Below are 18,454 nucleotides of genomic sequence, written 5' to 3'. Positions count from 1 at the left end.
AACAGAAACTTAAAACATTAATCAATAACTGTTCTCTTGGGGCGCCTGGGTGGCTCAGTCATTAAGCGTCTGCCTTCGGCTCAGGTCATGATCCCAGGGTCCTGGGATCGAGCCCCGCATCGGGCTCCCTGCTCGGCGGGAAGCCTGCTTCTCCCTCTCCCACTCCCCCTGCTTGTGTTTCCTCTCTCGCTGTCTCTCTGTCAAATAAATAAATAAAATCTATAAGAAAAAAAAAAACTGTTCTCTTATACTTTTTATAGCATCAGACCTAAAGCACATTAGAAGAATGTGTAAAGACAGCCCGTTAGGGTGGAAGATGTTAAAATGCTTATTAACAGTTTAAATTCAAGAATAGTCATCATTAATAGTAATACGATTTTCTTTCTTTTTTTTTTTTAAAGATTTTATTTATTTGAGAGAGAGAGAAAGAGAGAGAGAGAGCCCATGGGGAGGGGAGGGTCAGAGGGAGAAGCAGACTCCCCGCCAAGCAGGGAGCCCGATGCGGGACTCGATCCAGGGACTCCAGGATCATGACCTGAGCCAAAGGCAGTCACTTAACCAACTGAGCCATCAGGTGCCCCAATAATACAATTTTCCAATTCATGTACATCTCTTTTTATTTAGATCGTTAAATTCTCTCAGTAATGCTTTGTTGTTTTCAGTTTACCTTCTTGTACATGTTTTGATATATTGATCCCTGAGTATTTTTTTTATGTAAATGCTATTCATTTTTCTGTCAAATTCTCACTGTTTACTGCTAATGTATGAAAATGCAATTGGTTTTTGTATATTGACCTACAATCTTTCTAGTCACTTATTAGTTCTAGTAATTTTTTGTATATTATTTAGGATTTTCTACATAGACAGTCATGTCATATGTGAATAATGACTGTTTTCCATCTTTTCTTTTTTTAATTTTATTTTATTATGTTATGTTAATCACCATACATTACATCATTAGTTTTTGATATAGTGTTCCATGATTCATTGTTTGCGTATAACACCCAGTGCTCCATTCAATACGTGCCCTCTTTAATACCCATCACCAGGCTAACCCATCCCCCCACCCCCCTCCCCTCTAGAGCCCTCCGTTTGTTTCTCAGAGTCCATAGTCTCTCATGGTTCATCTCCCACTCCGATTTCCCCCCCTTCATTTTTTGCTTCCTACTATCTTCTTCTTCTTCTTTTTTTTTTTTTTTTTTTAACATATAATGTATTGTTTCAGAGGTACAGGTCTGTGATTCATCAGTCTTACACAATTCACAGCACTCACCATACCATCTTGCTTTTCAATCTATTTATTTACTACATTGTCTAGAACCTTCAGTACAGTATTGATTAAAAGTGGTGAGAACAGACATTTTTACCTTATTCCTGACTTAGGGGAAAGGGATTCAGTGTTTTACTATTAAGTATGATATTAGCTACAGGTTTTGCATAGATTTATCATGTAAAAAAGTTCTAGTTTGCTGATAGTTTTTATAATGAGAGGGTATTGAATTTTTTCAAAAGTTTTTCTGAATCTATTGGTTATTCCCCATTATATGAATTTTCTCTTTTTTCTATTAACACAGTGAATTATATTGATTTTGATATGTTTAGCCAACTAAATAGCTCTAGGATAAATGCCACTTTGTAATGATATATATTTTTTTATATACTGCTTAATGAATTTGCTAATACATTGTTAAGGGTTCTTTTGTTTATGGTTCATAAGAATTTGGTTTGATTTTTCTTGTAATACCTTTGTTTAGTTTTGGTATCAGGGTAATTTTTTTTTTTTTAAGATTTATTTATTTGAGAAAGAGAGAAGTGTGCATGTGTGTGAGTGGGGGGGAGGGGCAGAGGGCAAGGGAAAGAGAGACTCTCAAGCTGCTCCCCACTGAGCTGAACGCTGGGCTCAGTCTCATGACCCTGAGATCATGACCTGAGCCGAAATCAAGAGTCAGCCGCTCAGCCAACTGAGCCACCCAGGCACCCCAATATCAGGGTAATTTTTATAAAATAAGTTGGGAAGTATTCTCTCCTCTTACTTTCTGAAAGAATTTGTGTAAATTGGTATTACTTCTTTTTTTTTTTTTTTTAATATTTTTATTTATTTATTTGACAGAGAGAGACACAGCGAGAGAGGGAACACAAGCAGGGGGAGTGGGAGAGGGAGAAGCAGGCTTCCTGCTGAGCAGGGAGCCCGATGTGGGGCTCAATCCTAGGACCCTGGGATCATGACCTGAGCCAAAGGCAGACACTTAACCAACTGAGCCACCCAGGCGCCCCGGTATTACTTCTTCGTAAAATGTTTGTTAGAATTCAGCAGTGAAGCCATCTTAACCTGGAGATTATTTTGTGGATAGGTGTTTAACTAGCAGCTCAGTTTCTTTAGTAGAATTAGGAATATTCAGGTTATTGGGTTTTTTCCCTTCTGTGAGCTTCTGTAGTTTGTATCTTTCAAGGAATTTATCAAATTTATTGACATAGAGTTGTCTAAAATATACTTTTTATCCTTTTGATGTTTGTGCAATCTGTAGCAATGCCCCTCTTTCGTTTATGTTATTGGTAATTTGTGTCTTATTCTTTTACTAGGTCAGTTGGCTAGAGGTTTATCAATTTCATTGATTGTTTCAAAGTACCAGCTTTTGGTTTCATTGGTTTACTCCATTGTTTTTGTTTCCTCTTTCTTTACTTCTTTTCTTATCTTTTTTGTTTCCTTTTTTTTTCCAGTACTTTATTAAATCATGTTCTGGTTTTGCAGATGGAAGCTTATATTATTGATATGAGACCTTACTTTTTTTCTAATAGAAGCATTTAATACTATAAATTTCCCTCTAAGCACTGTTTAAGTAGTCTTCAAGAAATTTGGACATGTTATATTTTTATTTTGATTCAGTTGAAAATATTTTCTAATTTCCCGTGAGTTCTTTTTCAACCTATTGGTTTAGAAGAAATGTATTTAATTTCCAAAACCTGTGGGGATTTTCCAGATAGCTTTCTATTATTGATTTCTACTTTAATTCTTTTCAATCAGGGAACATATTTCTATTTGATCTTAAATTTATGGAGATCTTAAATTTATGGAGACTTTTTTTGTGGCACAGATATAGTTTAAGTAGATGACTTTTCCATGTGCACGTGTATAGAGTATTCTGGTGTTATTAGGTAAAGTATTCTCTAAATAATCAGGTCAAATTGGTTGATTGTGATGGTAAAGACTTCTGTATCCTTATTGATTTCAGTCTATTTGTTATAGCAGTGACTGAGAGGAAAGTTGAAATCTTCAGTTATAATTTTGGTTTTGTCTATTTTTCCTTTGCTATTCTATCAGTTTTTACTTAACGTATTTTGAAGTTCTGTTTTTAGGTGCATTCACATTTAGAATCGTTACATTCTCTCATGAATTGACTCACTCTATTATTATGAAATGCCTTATTTAATCCCTAATAATATTCTTTGTTCTGAAATCTATGTTGTTTGATATTATAGCCATTTTGGCTTTCTTATGATTAGTAGTTACAGAGTGTTACATGATTTCCATCCTTTAAAAAAAAAAGATTTACTTATTTTAGAAAGAGAGAGAGTGTGAGCAGGGAGAAGGGCAGAGGGAGAGAATCCTCAAGCAGAGTCTCCACTGAGCATGGAGTCTGATGGGGAGCTCAATTCCAAATCATGATCTGAGCCAAAACCAAGAGTTGAACACTCAACCAACTGAGCCACCCAGGTGCCCCTCCATCCTTTTTACTTTAACCTTCCTATGTTTTCATATTTATAGTGAGCTTTTTTTTTTTTAAGATTTTATTTATTTATTTGAGAGAGAGAGTGTGTGTGTGTGCGCGTGCACGTGCAACCAGGGGGAGAAGCAGAGGGAGGAGCCGAGGGAGAGGGACAAGCAGAGTCAGTGCTGAGTGCAGAGCCTGATGTGGGCCTCGATCTCTCGACCCTGAGATCATGACCTGAGCTGAAACCAAGAGTTGGGATGCTTAACCAACTGAGCCACCCAGGCACCCCTATAAGGAGCTTCTTATAGTACTATATAGTTTGTTCTTACTTTTTTCTCCAGTCTGATACTCTCTACTTTTTTATTGCAGTTTTTAGTCCATTTTCATTTAATGTAATTATTAGTAAGTTGGGTTTAAATACACCATGTTGCCATTTTTTCCTTTTTTCCCCAATTGTTATTTTACTGTTCCTTTTTTTCTATTCTTACTTTCTTTTGGATTGAGAAATTTTTTTATGATTCCATTTTTTCCTCTGTTATTCACATATTACAAGTACTTCTTTGTTTTATTTTTTTAGTGGTTATCCTAGGCCAAGGATTGGCAAACTATTGCCTGAGGACTAAATCAGTCATGCCACCTGGTTTTGTAAATAAAGTTTTACTGGAATGCAGCCAGTTGCCAAAGCATTTGGATAGCTTATGTTGCTTTCTCTTCAAGTTTACTGCTCTTTACTTCTTCAGTGTCTAGTCTGTTGTTATTCCCATCCATTGATTTTTTCATATTATCTACTTTTCTTCTCTAGAAGTTTTTTTTTATCCTTTTTTATATCTTCATTTTCTCTCATCATATTCATCTTTTCCTCTATATTCTTGAGCTTATGGATCATGTTCCCAATATCTGCTTTAACATCCTTATTTGCTTAATCCATCACCTGTTATTTCTGGTTTGTTTTGTTTTGTTTTTTTCTTCCTTCTAAATATAGGTCCTATTTTTCTGCTTCTTCGCATGCCTGGAATTTTTTTTACTTGAATTTTCAAATTGCTGAAGGCTGTATTTTGTTATGTTCCTTTAAAGAGTAAGCTACTTCAGATCATTTTGACCCTTTTGAGGCTTAAGCTTTTGTTAGTGTAGAGCAGCATTTGGTCTAGGGCTAGTTTAGCCCCATTACTAAGGTTAGCAACTTAGAGTTCATAGCCAAATCCAGCCTGCTGCCTGTTTTTGTGAATAAAATCATATTGGAATGTAGCTAGACTCAATTTTTTTTTTTTTTTACATGTTGTCTGTGATTGCTTTTGCACTACAACCAGAGTAGTTGTAACAGAGACCATATGGCCCACAAGCCTAAAATATTTACTGTCTGGCCCTTACACAGAAACCTTGCCAACCCCTGCTCTGCTCAAAGCCGGTATATTATCAGCTCTCTCTATTCTGGCTGGTGGGAATATAAACTGTTCTCAGGCCTATTTGAGCTCTGGGAATTGTTCACCGTATTACTTTCCTCTTTTTCCTTCCCCAGCTCCACAGAGTTTTACTTCCATGTATTTGCAGATCAGTGTTCAGTCATAGATTCAAGGGAATCACTCTGCAGATGTCTGGAGTGGTCTTGGGGTGTGTTGTGTGTGTCTCTGCTACTCCCTACTCCTGATTATTTTGCCTGGCAGTTCTAGCTATCTTGGACCCTCCAAACTCTGATCTCTGTTTCTGCAACTCAGGGAGCCTGCTGGGCTCTGTTTGTGTATCCTCTCCAGGTTCCTGACCTAGAAACTGTTTTTAGGTGGTAGGCTGGGGCAGTTATAGAGCTTACTTTGTTTCCCTTCTTGCAGGATCACCATTTTGTCCTGTCAGCTGTGCAGTACTTGAAAATAGATGTTTAATATATCTTTATAGTCTTTTAGCTGTTTATGGTAGAAGAGAATTTCCTATAGCAGTTAATGTCCATGGAAATGGTAGTGTGGAGTACTGATTTGCTTATTGGACAGTTAATTTGGTTCAACTCAAATCTCAGACTCTCTGATTGGTGGCAGCTTAAATCCCTGCTTTATTTCCTTTATGTTTAACCAGAGTGCTTGGCTTCGGGCCCACCCATGCCTAATTTGGGTATTAGCCAAAGGTATGAATAAAGTTTATTCAGACTCTTTGGGGCTCCCTTCTGGCTTTCATTTCTGTGGGATTTCCCTGCTTCCCTTCCAGCTGCTGCTGTTACCCTAAACTCTGTCTTTTGGTTCTTCAAGCCAGTAAGACCATGGGTTTCCACCTCAATTTTATTTGCCACACACAGTCTCTACTTGGTACTTTCCCTCAGGCTACAGGTAGTATAAATTGGCAATTCTCCCCTTGCTCTTCTGTTCTTCCAAATGTAAACCCTCCCCTCCAGTTTCTATCTGTTTGGGTCTCTTTGCAGTGCCTTCAGATAGTTTTTTAAATATATATTTTTGATCTGGAATTTATACTTGTTATCTACAGTAACAGTCAAATAAGAGATATTCTGCCATTCTTGAAGCAGAACCCCAAAGCCACCCTCATTTTTTAATCAACTTCATTGAGGTATAATTTATATATAATAAAAGCACTCATTTAAGTATAGAGTTCATGAACTTTGAAAAGAATATAGGTCTATATAATCACAACAGTCAAGATTACAAAATTTCTGTTACCCCAAAAAGTTCCCTTCTCTGCCCCCATACAACCAGTAGCTCTACTGCCACTCCTGGCCTTCAGTAATCATATATCTGCTTCTGTTGCTATAAACTAGTTTTGCCTCTTCTAGAATTTCACATAAATGGGATAATAGAATATGTGCTTTTGGAGAGATTGGTTTGTGTAACTCAATGTTTTTGAAGTTTATTCATGTGTGTACATGAACATTCTTTGTATTGCTAAGTGGTACTCAAGTATATAAATATACTATGATTTGTTTATCTACTCATGTTTTGATAGACTTTTTTTTAAAAAGATTTTATTTATTAGAGAGAGAGCATGCATGAATGTGGGGAAGGAGCAGAAGGAGAGGGAGAAGCAGACTCCCCACTGAGCAGGGAGCCCGACATGGGGCTCAATCTCTGGACCCAGAAATCATGACCTGAGCTGAAGGCAGATGCTTAACCAACTGAGCCACCCAGGTGCCCCAAGACATTTTTTCCCCTACTTTCTGACTATTACAAATGATGCTTGCGTGAACTGTATTTTCATTTCTTTGGGGTAAATGCCTAGGCGTGGAATCAGTGGGTTGTATGAAAAATATATGTTTAACTTTATAAGAAACTGCCAGATTTATGGAGAGTAGTGCCATTCTACATTCCCATCAACAATGTATAAGAGTTAGAGTAGCTCCATATCTTCACCAACACTTGGTATGGTCACTTTTTAATTTTAATTATCCTAGAGAGTGTGTAATGGTATTTCACTATTTTAGTTTTCATTTCCCTGATATAAGTGCTGAGCATTTTTTGCTTATTTGACATTTAGATATCTTCTGAACTTGTTCAGAGCTTTTTCCAATTTTTAATGCATTCATTGTTTTCTTTTTGTGTTGTATGAGTTCTTTATATATTCTAGACATAAGTCTTTTGTCAGATAAAAGTACTGTGAATTATCTTTTCCCAGTCTGTGATTTGATTTTTTATTTTCTTAAAGGTCTCTTTCAGAGCTGAAGTTTTTAATTTTGACAAAATCCAGTTCATTAGGTTTTCAAATTTTATGTTGCGTGTTTTTTGTGTCCTATTCCAAAACTCTTTGCACACTCCAGGTTGTGCATATTTTGTTTTTTTGCTTACTATATGAGTATTATGAGTTTAGACTTTCTTTTTTTAAGTGAATTATCTATTACAACTTAATTCTTTTGTATGCCATAAGAGTTGAGGTTCCTTTTTTAAATTTTTTTAATGAATTTTCAGTTTTTCCAGAGTTGTTTGTGAAAAGACATCCTTTCTCTACTGAATTATCCTGGAGCCTCTGTTGACAGTTATCCATATATGTATAGGAGTGTTTCCATAGTCTGTTTCATTGATTTGTATACTTACCCTTTCACCAGTGTACACAGTCTTGATTAGTCAATGAGGTCACAAAATCAGATAATGTGAATCTTCCAACACTGTTTTTCAAACTTACTCAGACATGCTAGGTGTTGTACATTTCCAGTAAATTTTAGAATCAACTTAACAATCTCTATAAAACAGTCTACTTAGGGGTGCTTGGGTGACTCAGTCGGTTAATCGTCCAGCTCTTGGTTTCAGCTCAGGTCATGATCTCATGGGTTGTGAGACTGAGCCCTGCATTGGGCTTGGTGCTCAGCGGGGAGTCTGCTTGAGGATTCTCTCCCTTTGACCCTACCCCTACTTGCATGCTCACACATGTGCTCTCTCTCTCAAATAAATAAATTAAATCTTTAAAAAAGAAAAACAGATGTGTTGGGAGATTCTTAAAAGTGGTACTGTAGGGGCACCTGGGTGGCTCAGTTGGTTAAGTGACTGCCTTCGGCCCAGGTCATGATCCTGGAGTCCCAGGATCGAGTCCCGCGTCGGGCTCCCTGCTCAGCGGGGAGTCTGCTTCTGCTTCTGACCCTCTCTCCTCTCGTGTTCTCTCTCTCATTCTCAGATGAATAAATAAAACCTTTAAAAAAAAAAAAAAAGCGGTACTGTAAGGGGTACCTGGGTGGCTTAGTTAATGGAGCGTGTGACTCTTGATCTCAGGGTTGTGAGTTTGAGCCCCAGGTTGGTATAGAGATTAGAGATTACTTAAAAATAAAATCTTTAAGGGTCATCTAGGTGGCTCAGTTGGTTAAGCATCTGCCTTCAGCTCAGGTCATGATCTCAGGATCCTGGGATCCAGCCCCACATTGGGCTCCCCGCGCAGCAGGGAGTCTGCTTCTCCCTCCCTCTGCCCCTCCCCCCACTTATGCTCGCTCTCTCCTCTCTCTCAAATAAATAAATAAAACCTTTAAAAAATAATAAAATAAAATCTTTAAAAAAAAAAGGGACGCCTGGGTGGCTCAGTTGGTTAAGCGTCTGCCTTCTGCTCAGGTCATGATCCCAGTGTCCTGGGATCGAGTCCCACATTGGACTCCTTGCTCAGCAGGGAGTCTGCTTTTCCCTCTGCCTGCTCTGCCTGCTGCTCTCCCTGCTTGTGCTCGCTCTCTCTCTGACAAATAAATAAAATCTTTTAAAAATATAAATAAATATAAATAAATAAATAAATAAAGTAGTGCTCCACAAATATGAAATGAGTTAGGTTGTTGTCAGTGTTCTTTAGAGATTCTAAATCTGTCCAGATTTCCCTCCCCCCTTTGGTCTAGTTCTTTCATTTATTGACAAACATTAACATCAACCATGGTTTTGGACTTTTTTAAGTCTCATGTTACTTTTGCCAGTATTTGCCTAGTGTACTTAGAAACTTTTCTTATTTAAGTACATATACATTTGTAATTGTTATTCTGGTGTATTTTCTCTTTTATCATTATAAAATGCCCCCTTTGTCTGTAGTAGTAACATTCCTCAACTTTCCCATGTCTAGTGGTTGTGTATAATTTTCCATCCATTTCCATTTTCAGCGTATTTATGGTATTTAAAATATTTCTCTTACAGACAGAATTATATGAGTCTTGCTTTTTCATGCATTCTAATAATCCTGGCCATTTTATTGGAGTGTTTAGTCCATTTATATTTAATACAGTTAGAGGTATATGGATATAGGGCTACCATTTTGCTGTTTGTTTTCCAAATGCCTAACTTGTTTTGTTTTAAGTTTTTAACTAATTCTTATTAGTTAACCTATAATGTAATATTGGTTTCAGGAGTAGAATTCAGTGACTCATCACTTACATATAACCAGTGCTCATCACAACATGTGCCATCCTTAATACCCATCACCCATTTAGCCCATCTCCCACCCACTTCCCCTCCGGCAACCCTCGGTTTGTTCTGTATCATTAAGACTCTTATGGTTCACCTCCCTCTTTTTTTTTTTCCCTTCCCCTATGTTCACCTATTTTGTTTCTTAAATTCCACATGAGTGAAATCATACGGTATTTATCTTTCTCTGACTGACTTATTTCACTTAGCATAATACACTCTAGCTCCATCCATGTCATTGCAAACGGCAAGATTTTATTCTTTTTGATGGCTGAGTAGTATTCCATATAGATACACATACCACATCTTCTTTACCCATTCATCAGTTGATGGACGCACGTTTGGGCTCTTTCCATAACTTGGCTATTGTTGATAATGCTGCTATAAATATCGGGGTGCATGTACCCCTTTGAATCAATATTTTTGTATCCTTGGGCAAATACCTAGCAGTGCAAATTGCTGGGTTGTAGGGAAGTTCTATTTTTAACTTTTTGAGGAACTTCCATACTGTTTTCCAGAGTGGCTGTTACCAGTTTGCATTCCCACCAACTGTGTAGGAGGGTTCCCCTTTCTCCACATCCTCGCCAACATCTGTTGTTTAATGTGTTGCTAATTTTAGCCATTCTGATAGGTGTGAGGTGGTATCTCATCGTGGTTTTGATTTGTATTTCTCTGATGATGAGTGATGTTGAACATCTTTTCATGTGTCTATTAGCCATCTGGATGTCTTCTTTGGAAAAATGTCTCTTCGTATCTTCTGCCTATTTCTTTCTTTTTTTTTTTTAAGATTTTATTTATTTATTTGACAGAGAGAGACACAGCGAGAGAGGGAACACAAGCAGGGGGAGTGGGAGAGGGAGAAGCAGGCTTCCCGCGGAGCAGGGAGCCCGATGCGGGGCTCAATCCCAGGACCGTGGGATCATGACCTGAGCCGAAAGCAGACGCTTAATGACTGAGCCAACCCAGGTGCCCCTCTTCTGCCTGTTTCTTAACTGGATTATTTATTTTGGGGGTATTGAGTTTGATAAGTTCTTTATAGATTTTTGGATACTAACCCTTTATCAGATACGTCGTTTGCAAATGGGAGAAGTCCCATTCTATAGGCTGCCTTTTAGTTTTGTTGATTGTTTCCTTCATTGTGCAGCTTTTTACCTTGATGAAATCCCAATAGTTCATTTTTGCTTTGTTTCCCTTGCCTCTAGAGACTTGTCTAGTAAGGTTGCTATGGCCGATGTCAAAGAGGTTTCTGCCTGTTTCTCCACTAAGATTTTGATGGTTTCCTGTCTCACATTTAGGTCTTTAATCCATTTTGAATTTGTTTTTGTGTATGGTGTATAAAAGTGATCGAGTTTCATTCTTTTACATGTTGCTGTCCAGTTTTCCTAACACCATTTGTTGAAGAGACTGTCTCTTTTCCATTAATCTTTCCTGCTTTGTCAAAGATTAGTTACCATATAGTGTGGGTCCATTTCGGGGTTCTCTATTCTGTTCCATTGATCTATTCATCTCTTTTTGTGCCAGTACCAGACTGTCTTGATGACTACAGCTTTGTAATATAACTTGAAATCTGGAATTGTGATGCCTCCAGCTTTTTCTTTTTCAAGATTGCTTTGGCTATCCAGGGTGTTTTGTGGTTCCATACAAATTTTAGGATTGTTTGTTCTACCTATTTGAAAAATGCTGGTGGTATTTTCATAGGAATTGCATTAAATGTGTAGATTGCTTTGGGTAGCATAGACATTTTAACAATATTTGTTCTTCCATTTCTCTGTGTCATTTTCAATTTCTTTCATAAGTGTTCTATAGTTTTCAGAGTAAAGATCTTTTACTCTGGTTAGGCTTATTCCTAGGAAAGTTATGGTTCTTGGTGCAACTGTAAATGGTATTTGATTCCTTGATCAAAGGTGTATTGGTGTATAAAAATGCAACAGATTTCTTTATGTTGATTTTGTATCCTGCAACTTTGCTGAATTCCTGTATTCTAGCAATTTTTTGGTGGAGTCTTTCAGGTTTTCTACATAGAGTATCATATTGTTTGTGAATAGTGAAAGTTTGACTTCTTCCTTGCTAATTTGGATACCTTTTATTTCTTTTTGTTGTCTGATTGCTGAGGTTAAGACTTCTGGTACTATGTTAAATTACAATGATGAGAGTGGACACCCTTGTCTTGTTCCTGACCACAGAGGAAAGGCTTTCATTTTTCCCCATCAAGGATGATATTAACTGTGGGTCTTTTGTATATGGCCTTTATGATGTTGAGGTATCTTCCATCTATCCCTACTTTGTTGAGGGTTTTTATCAAGAATCGATACTATATTTTGTCAAATGCTTTTTTTGCATCTCTTGACAGGATTGTATGGTTCTTATCCTTTTAATAATGTAGCATGTCACGTTGATTGATTTGCAAATATTGAACTACCTTGCAGCCCAGGAATAAATCCCACTTGATCGTGGTGAATAATTGTTTTAATGTACTGTTGGATTCGGTTTGCTAGTATCTTGTTGAAAATTTTTGCATTCATGTTCATCAGGGATATTGGCCTTTAATTATCCTTTTTAGTGTGGTCTTTGACTGGTTTTGGAATCAAGGTAATGCTGGCCTTGTAGAATGTGTTTGGGAGTTTTCCTTCCATTTCTATTTTTTGGAACATTTTGAGAAGAATAGGTATTAACTCTTCTTTAAATGTTTGGTAGAGGGGCACCTGGGTGGCTCAGACAGTTAAGCGTCTGCCTTTGGCTCAGGTCATGATCCCAGGGTCCTGGGATCGAGCCCCGCATTGGGCTCCCTGCTCCATGGGAAGCCTGCTTCTCCCTCTCCCGCTCCCCCTGCTTGTGTTCCCTCTCTCACTGTGTCTCTCTCTGTCAAATAAATAAAATCTTAAAAAAAAAAAAAAAAGTGTTTGGTAGAATTCTCCTGGGAAGCCATCAGGCCCTGGACTTTTGTTTGTTGGGAGATTTTTGATTACTGATTCAATTTCTTTGCTGGTTATGGGTCTGTTCAAATTTTCTATTCCTGTTTCAGTTTTGGTTAATTTATGTTTCTAGGAATTCATCCATTTCTTCCAGATTGCCTAGTTTGTTGGCATATAATTTTTAATGTTCTCTTATAATTATATTTCTGTAGTGTTGGTTGTGATGTCTTCTCTTTCATTTGTGATTTTATTGATTTGGGTCCTTCTCTTTTCTTTTTGGTAAGTCTGGCTACGGGGTTATCAATTTTATTAATTCTTCCAAAGAACCAGCTCTTAGTCTGATTGATCTGTTCTACTGGGGTTTTTTTTTTCTATTATTTGTCTATTATTTACTTCTGCTCTAATCTTTATTATTCCCTTCTTCTGCTGGCTTTAGGCTTTATTTCCTCTTACTTTTCTAGCTCCTTTAGGTATAAAGTTAGGTTGTGTATTTGAGAGTTTTGTTTCTTGAGATAGGCCTGTATTGCTACATACTTCCTCTTAGGACCACTTCTGCTTCATCCCAAAGGTTTTAGACTGTCATGTTTTCACTTTCATTTGCTTTCATGTATTTTTTTTTTAATTTCTTCTTTAATTTCCTGGTTAACCCACTCATTCTTTAGTAGGATGTTCTTTAACATGTATTTGTGGTCTTTCCAAATTTTTTCTTGTGGTTGACTTCAAGTTTCATAGCGTTGTGGTCAGAAAATATGTATGGTACGATCTCAGTTGTTTTGTACTTGTTGAGGCCTGATTTGTGACCCAGTATGTGATCTGTTCTGGAAAATGTTCCATGTGCACTGGAAAAAAATGTGTATTCTGCTGCGTTAGGATGAAATGTTCTGAATATATCTATTAAGTCCATCTGGTCCAGTGTGTCATTCAAAGCCATTGTTTTCTTGTTGATTTTCTGTTTAGATGATCTTTCCTTTGCTGTAAGTGGTGTTAAAATCCCCTATTATTATTGTATTTTTATCAATGAACTTCTTTATGTTTGTTATTAATTGATTTGTATATTTGAGTACTCCCAAATTGGGAGCATAAATATTTACACTTGTTAGATTTTCTTGTTGGATAGGCCCCTTTATTATGATATAATGCCCTTCTTCATATCTTGTTACAGTCTTTGGTTTAAAATCTCATTTGGGAGTGCCTGGGTGGGTCAGTTGGTTGCGCGTCTGCCTTCAGCTCGGGTCATGATCCCAGGGTCCTGGGATCAAGCCCCACATAGGGCTCTCTGCTCAGCGTGGAACCTGTTCTCCCTCTCCCTCTGCCTGCTGCTCTTGTGATCTCTCTCTCGCTCTGTCAAATAAATAAAATCTTAAAATAAAATAAAATAAAATAAAATCTAGTTTGCCTGAAAAAATATGGCTCCTCAGCTTTCTTTTGATGTCCATTAGCATGATAAATGGTTCTCCATCCCCTCACTTTGAATCTGCAGGTGCCTTTACTAACCCTTTTTTTTAATCCTTTTAAATATATTCTGTATTTTAAGGCAGTTTTAGGTTCATAGCAAAATTGTATAGAAAGTACAGTTTCAGGGCTCCTGGCTGGCTCAGTCCATGGAGCATGTGACTCTTAATCTGGGATTTTGGGTTCAAGCCCCACATTGGGCATAAAGATTACTTAAAAATAAAATCTTTTTTTAAAAGAAAGTACAGAGTTTCCATTTACCCTACACAAGAATAGCCTCCCCATTATCAACATTTTGCACTAGAGTGATACATTTATTACAGTGAACCTACATTAACACATCATTATTTCCCAAAGTCTATAGTTTACATTAAGGTTCACTCTTGGTCTTATATATTCAGTGGATTCTCACAAATATATAATGATATATCCACCATTATAGTATTATATGGAATAGTTTCACTGCTCTAAAAATCCTCTGTGCTACATCTATTCATCCCTTATCCCTTCCTTTTTTTTTTTTTTTAAACTATCTCCATAGTTTTGCCTTCCCAGAATATCATATAGTTGGAATCATACAGCCTTTTCTGATTGGCTTCTTATCCTAACCTGTTTTGGGTTTTGTTTTTTTTTTTAAGATTTATTTATTTTAGGGGAGGGAGGAGTAGGGGGAATGGGAGAGAGAGAATCTCAAGCCAACTCCCCACTGAGCATGGAGCCCGATGTAGGGCTCAATCCCACGACCCTGAGATCATGATCTGAGCTGAAATCAAGGGTCAGATACTTAACTGACTGAGCCACCCAGGCACCCCAACCTGTTTTTTAGTCATCTGTTCTTATATATGTTGTCTCTTGTGTCAATCAAATACATTTTAATAGTTCATTTTCATTCATGTATTGATTTTTTACTTACATCTATTTCCATGCCCAGGTTTTTCATTACTCCTTTGAACACATTAAAAATAGCTGCTTTGAAGCCTTTTTTTGGCAAAATCCAACATTGGGGCCCACTAGGGATTAGTTTTTCTGGCTTTTTCTGAATATGGGTCATACCCCTTCCTCTTGTTTTGTTTGTGTGTTTAGTAATTTTTGCTAGAAACCTGAATATCATGAATAATACAGTAATTTCATTCTGTCTTTTTTTTCTGAGGATTATTGGTTTTTTTTTAAGCAGGCAACTAATTTGCTTGAAATCGAACTTTAAAACTGCCCCCACCCTCAAGTGTAAAGCAGCTGATATATCAGCTCAGTTCTTTCAGCTTCCACCTGCTGCTTTTAACCCTAGCCCCCTTAGGGGAGGGGAGGTCAGTTCTCTTTGTGTTCACATACTTTAGCTCTTTATTAAGGAATTGGTGTTTATACTTATATTTTAGGGCTTACTTTCTGTAGGGCTCTTTCTTCCAGTGTTCACCCCCTATATTTCCTGCTGCTCTGTGAGCTGCAATTTTCTGACACCTCCATCCAGTAAGGCTTCAGTTTTCTTCTGCTTGAGCTATGAGCAGGTTATGTAATGCTGTTAATAAAAAAATGCAGAAATCTCAGAATCTCACTAGGTGTAGGTGCACTTCTATTTTTCAGAACTCTTTTCTGGTATCTTTTGCTAAGTCCTCTGTGATTTCTCCAACAATTGCTTAGTTTTACTACCAACCTGGAGTTCTGGCAGCGTTTATACTCTGATTTTGGTTCTTATCCTTTCTGCAGTTCTCTCACTTCAATAATTTATTTCCAGGGGTGCCTGGCTGACTCAATTGGTCAAGCGTCCCTTGATCTCAGCTCAGGTGTTGATCTCACGGTCGTAAGTTCAAGGCCCGCATTGGGCTCAACACTGCGTGGAGCCTACTTTAAAAAAAGAAAGAGAGAGAGAGAAAGAGAAAGAGAGAAAGAAAGAGAAGGAAGGAAGGAAGGGAAAAGAAAAGAAAGAGAGGGAGAGAGAGAGAGAAAGAAAAGAAAGAATGAATGAATGAATTTATTTCTAAATCTCCAGCTTATCTGCCAGTTCTAAATTCTGCCTCAGGAGCTGTAGGGTTTCTGCTACCTTCATGCAAGAAAAAGCCATGAACTGAACAGTTCTTACGCATTGCAGTTGCTGTCCATTAAGAATAAATTCTTCGGGGGGCACCTGGGTGGCTCAGTCATTAAGCGTCTGCCTTCGGCTCAGGTCATGATCCCAGCGTCCTGGGATCGAGCCCCGCATCAGGCTCCCTGCTCCGCAGGAAGCCTGCTTCTCTCTCTCCCGCTCCCCATGCTTGTGTTTCCTCTCTCGCTGTGTCTCTCCCTGTCAAATAAATAAATAAAATCTTTAAAAAAAAAAGAATAAATTCTTCGGTTTTTGCTTGCTTTGATTATTTTCCAGTGCCATCTGTCATTTATTATATATTATGTTCAGAAATATATGTTATGTTAATTCTAAATAATGATTATCTGAGGGATCGTTTTTGTGACCAATTCACTGTATTAGTTTTGGATGCCAGTTGTTCCTATGCATTCTAAAACCATATTCTTCCCACATAACATAATCTTGACAGGGAAAAATTTTACCTCCTCAGTTGTGCTCCCCTTGTAATATACTGCATCTTGTATATTCTTTTGTTGTAGTACCTGTAACACCTTCTAGCAGGTTTGTGTTTATACATACCTTATTAAAGATATGTGTTCCTTGCTTTGAGGCTATGCAGGGACCATGCTTTGTATGTCTTGGCATTCCAGTAAACGAATGCAGTTTGGGGGTACAAAGCGACTTCACATAAATATTTTTAGAATTAATTATTAAATAAATTCAGTGACAGTTACTTCTGCCTTCACTTTTGTTTATCTTACTATGTAAATCACAAGACAAAAATGATTGGCTTTCTTTATATTCATATGAATGCCCCAAAGGAGCAGGATCAAAAGTAGTCCACAATATCTAGTCAGCTTACTCTGATCATAGTCCCAATACATTGCAGTCATCAGTGTCATTCAAAGATGTGACTGTGGACTTCACTCGGGAGGAATGGCAGCACCTGGATCCTGCTCAGAAGACTCTCTACATGGATGTGATGTTGGAAAACTATTGCCATCTCATCTCTGTGGGTAAGAAAAACTCTCTTTGAAAATTCCAGTAGTATACATTTCCTTTCAAAGTGCCTGAATTATGCCCTGAATTTCAGGCTTAAGAGGTGATGAATCATTTGTTAACAGAAAGGATAATTGTGTACTTACCCAGAACAAGATGTTAAGTTTTCTCTTACATGAAGAAGTATCTTAATTTGCATTGAAAATGTACTGTACTAATTTTTCAAATGTATTGAAGCCTAAGCAACTTAATCCAAATTTTTCTTTATCAGGGTGTCACATGACCAAACCTGATGTGATCCTCAAGTTGGAACGAGGAGAAGAGCCATGGACATCATTTACAGGTCATGCCTGCTTAGGTGAGTTTCTGATTCTTCAGGTAGATAAAGTCTAGTGGAGAATAAATTTTAAAATGGTCATGTGGTGGGTGGCACCTTTGAAATATTTTGTCTTTTTAAAGGCTCCTAAACTTTTAAATGATCATCATGCCTGCAAAATTTAAACTTTTAAATATCACTTTCCCAATATAATATTCTTTTCTAGTTTGCTTGATGTTATCAAGGATAGTTGCCACTCAATCAAAATGTACTATAAGCCTTCCTTTAGATCTTTTTTCTTGATTTGTGTCTTTTTCTAGGCTCAGTCCTTTATCTTCTTGCCGTTGTATATATTTCTTTTAGGGATTTTTAAATCTATTTTTAAAGAAGAGAATATTCTTGGTTAATGTTTTTCTTCTCACTGCTTTCCATTTTTTTTCTTTTTCTTTTTATTACCTCAGATTTGTTTTCTGTGCTAAGTCTAATAAGCTCCCCTTCTCACCACAAATCTAGCTGTTGGTTTTAAAACTCACTTGCCTTGGCTAGATTGATAATTCCACAGTTATCATTTTCTTCCAGTAAACTTTTGTGGTTCATTTTATATGGCTGATCATCACACCTGAAGTCAACCCTTGGTGTGAGTAAAACATTACTTATTCTTTTATCCTGATTCCCTTAGTGATTATTTCCAACTTGGTCTGTTTTCTTCATTACTAGCCATATTGCCTGGAACAATACCTGGCATGTAATAGTCACTGATACATATATTTTTAAATGTATATTGTTTTACTAGACTCTCAGTCTTATTTCTCTGATTTGACCTCAAGGGATCTGCCTTTAAATTATAGTAATCTCATCCATTCTGAGGACTGAAGCTCTTTGTTTTATGTAGATGTCTCTAACACCGACATACTCAGCACATTTCTCCCACCTTCACTGTAGTACTTCAGGAGTTCTGAACTCTGATGTTTCATCTATTTTGTGACATTATGTTGAAATGAAAATCATGAAATTGCCTAGCTTTTAAATTCTTCCTCATTATCTATTTCCAAATTATTTTATTTCTACCATGATACCAGCTTTTTCTGTCTCTATCACCATCTCTTGTGGATCGCTTCACAATTTGTATTATGTTTATCAGCCTGTGAGATATATTTACTTAC

The 18,454-nt window shown here is 37.2% G+C and overlaps 1 protein-coding gene and 1 long non-coding RNA gene across 6 annotated transcripts in view; one reads left to right on the top strand and one right to left on the bottom strand.

Annotated features, from left to right (window-relative positions):
* Positions 1-18,454, top strand: part of ZNF567 (zinc finger protein 567) — a 70,977-nt gene that overhangs the window by 5,527 nt on the left and 46,996 nt on the right. Inside the window, 2 exon segments of the mRNA XM_036068014.2 lie at positions 16,866-16,992; positions 17,247-17,333. Coding sequence (XP_035923907.2) covers positions 16,866-16,992; positions 17,247-17,333 — 214 coding nt within the window.
* LOC144378787 (uncharacterized) overlaps positions 12,464-18,454 on the bottom strand; it is a 48,985-nt gene continuing 42,994 nt past the window's right edge. Inside the window, exons 6-11 of one of the 5 annotated variants that reach the window (XR_013444305.1) lie at positions 17,122-17,364; positions 16,839-16,986; positions 15,995-16,195; positions 15,569-15,756; positions 15,301-15,433; positions 12,464-13,440 (exon numbers count right to left, since the gene is read on the bottom strand). This is a non-coding gene — a long non-coding RNA (uncharacterized LOC144378787). Of the gene's footprint in view, positions 13,441-15,300; positions 15,434-15,568; positions 15,760-15,994; positions 16,196-16,838; positions 16,987-17,121; positions 17,365-18,454 lie in introns of all 5 variants that reach the window. The other 4 variants (XR_013444306.1, XR_013444307.1, XR_013444309.1 and 1 more) reach the window with 4 other exon arrangements.

The sequence above is a fragment of the Halichoerus grypus genome, chromosome 15 (assembly GCF_964656455.1).
Source record: "Halichoerus grypus chromosome 15, mHalGry1.hap1.1, whole genome shotgun sequence".
Taxonomy (NCBI): Eukaryota; Metazoa; Chordata; class Mammalia; order Carnivora; family Phocidae; genus Halichoerus; species Halichoerus grypus.
This window is presented reverse-complemented; position numbering and strand designations above follow the sequence as displayed.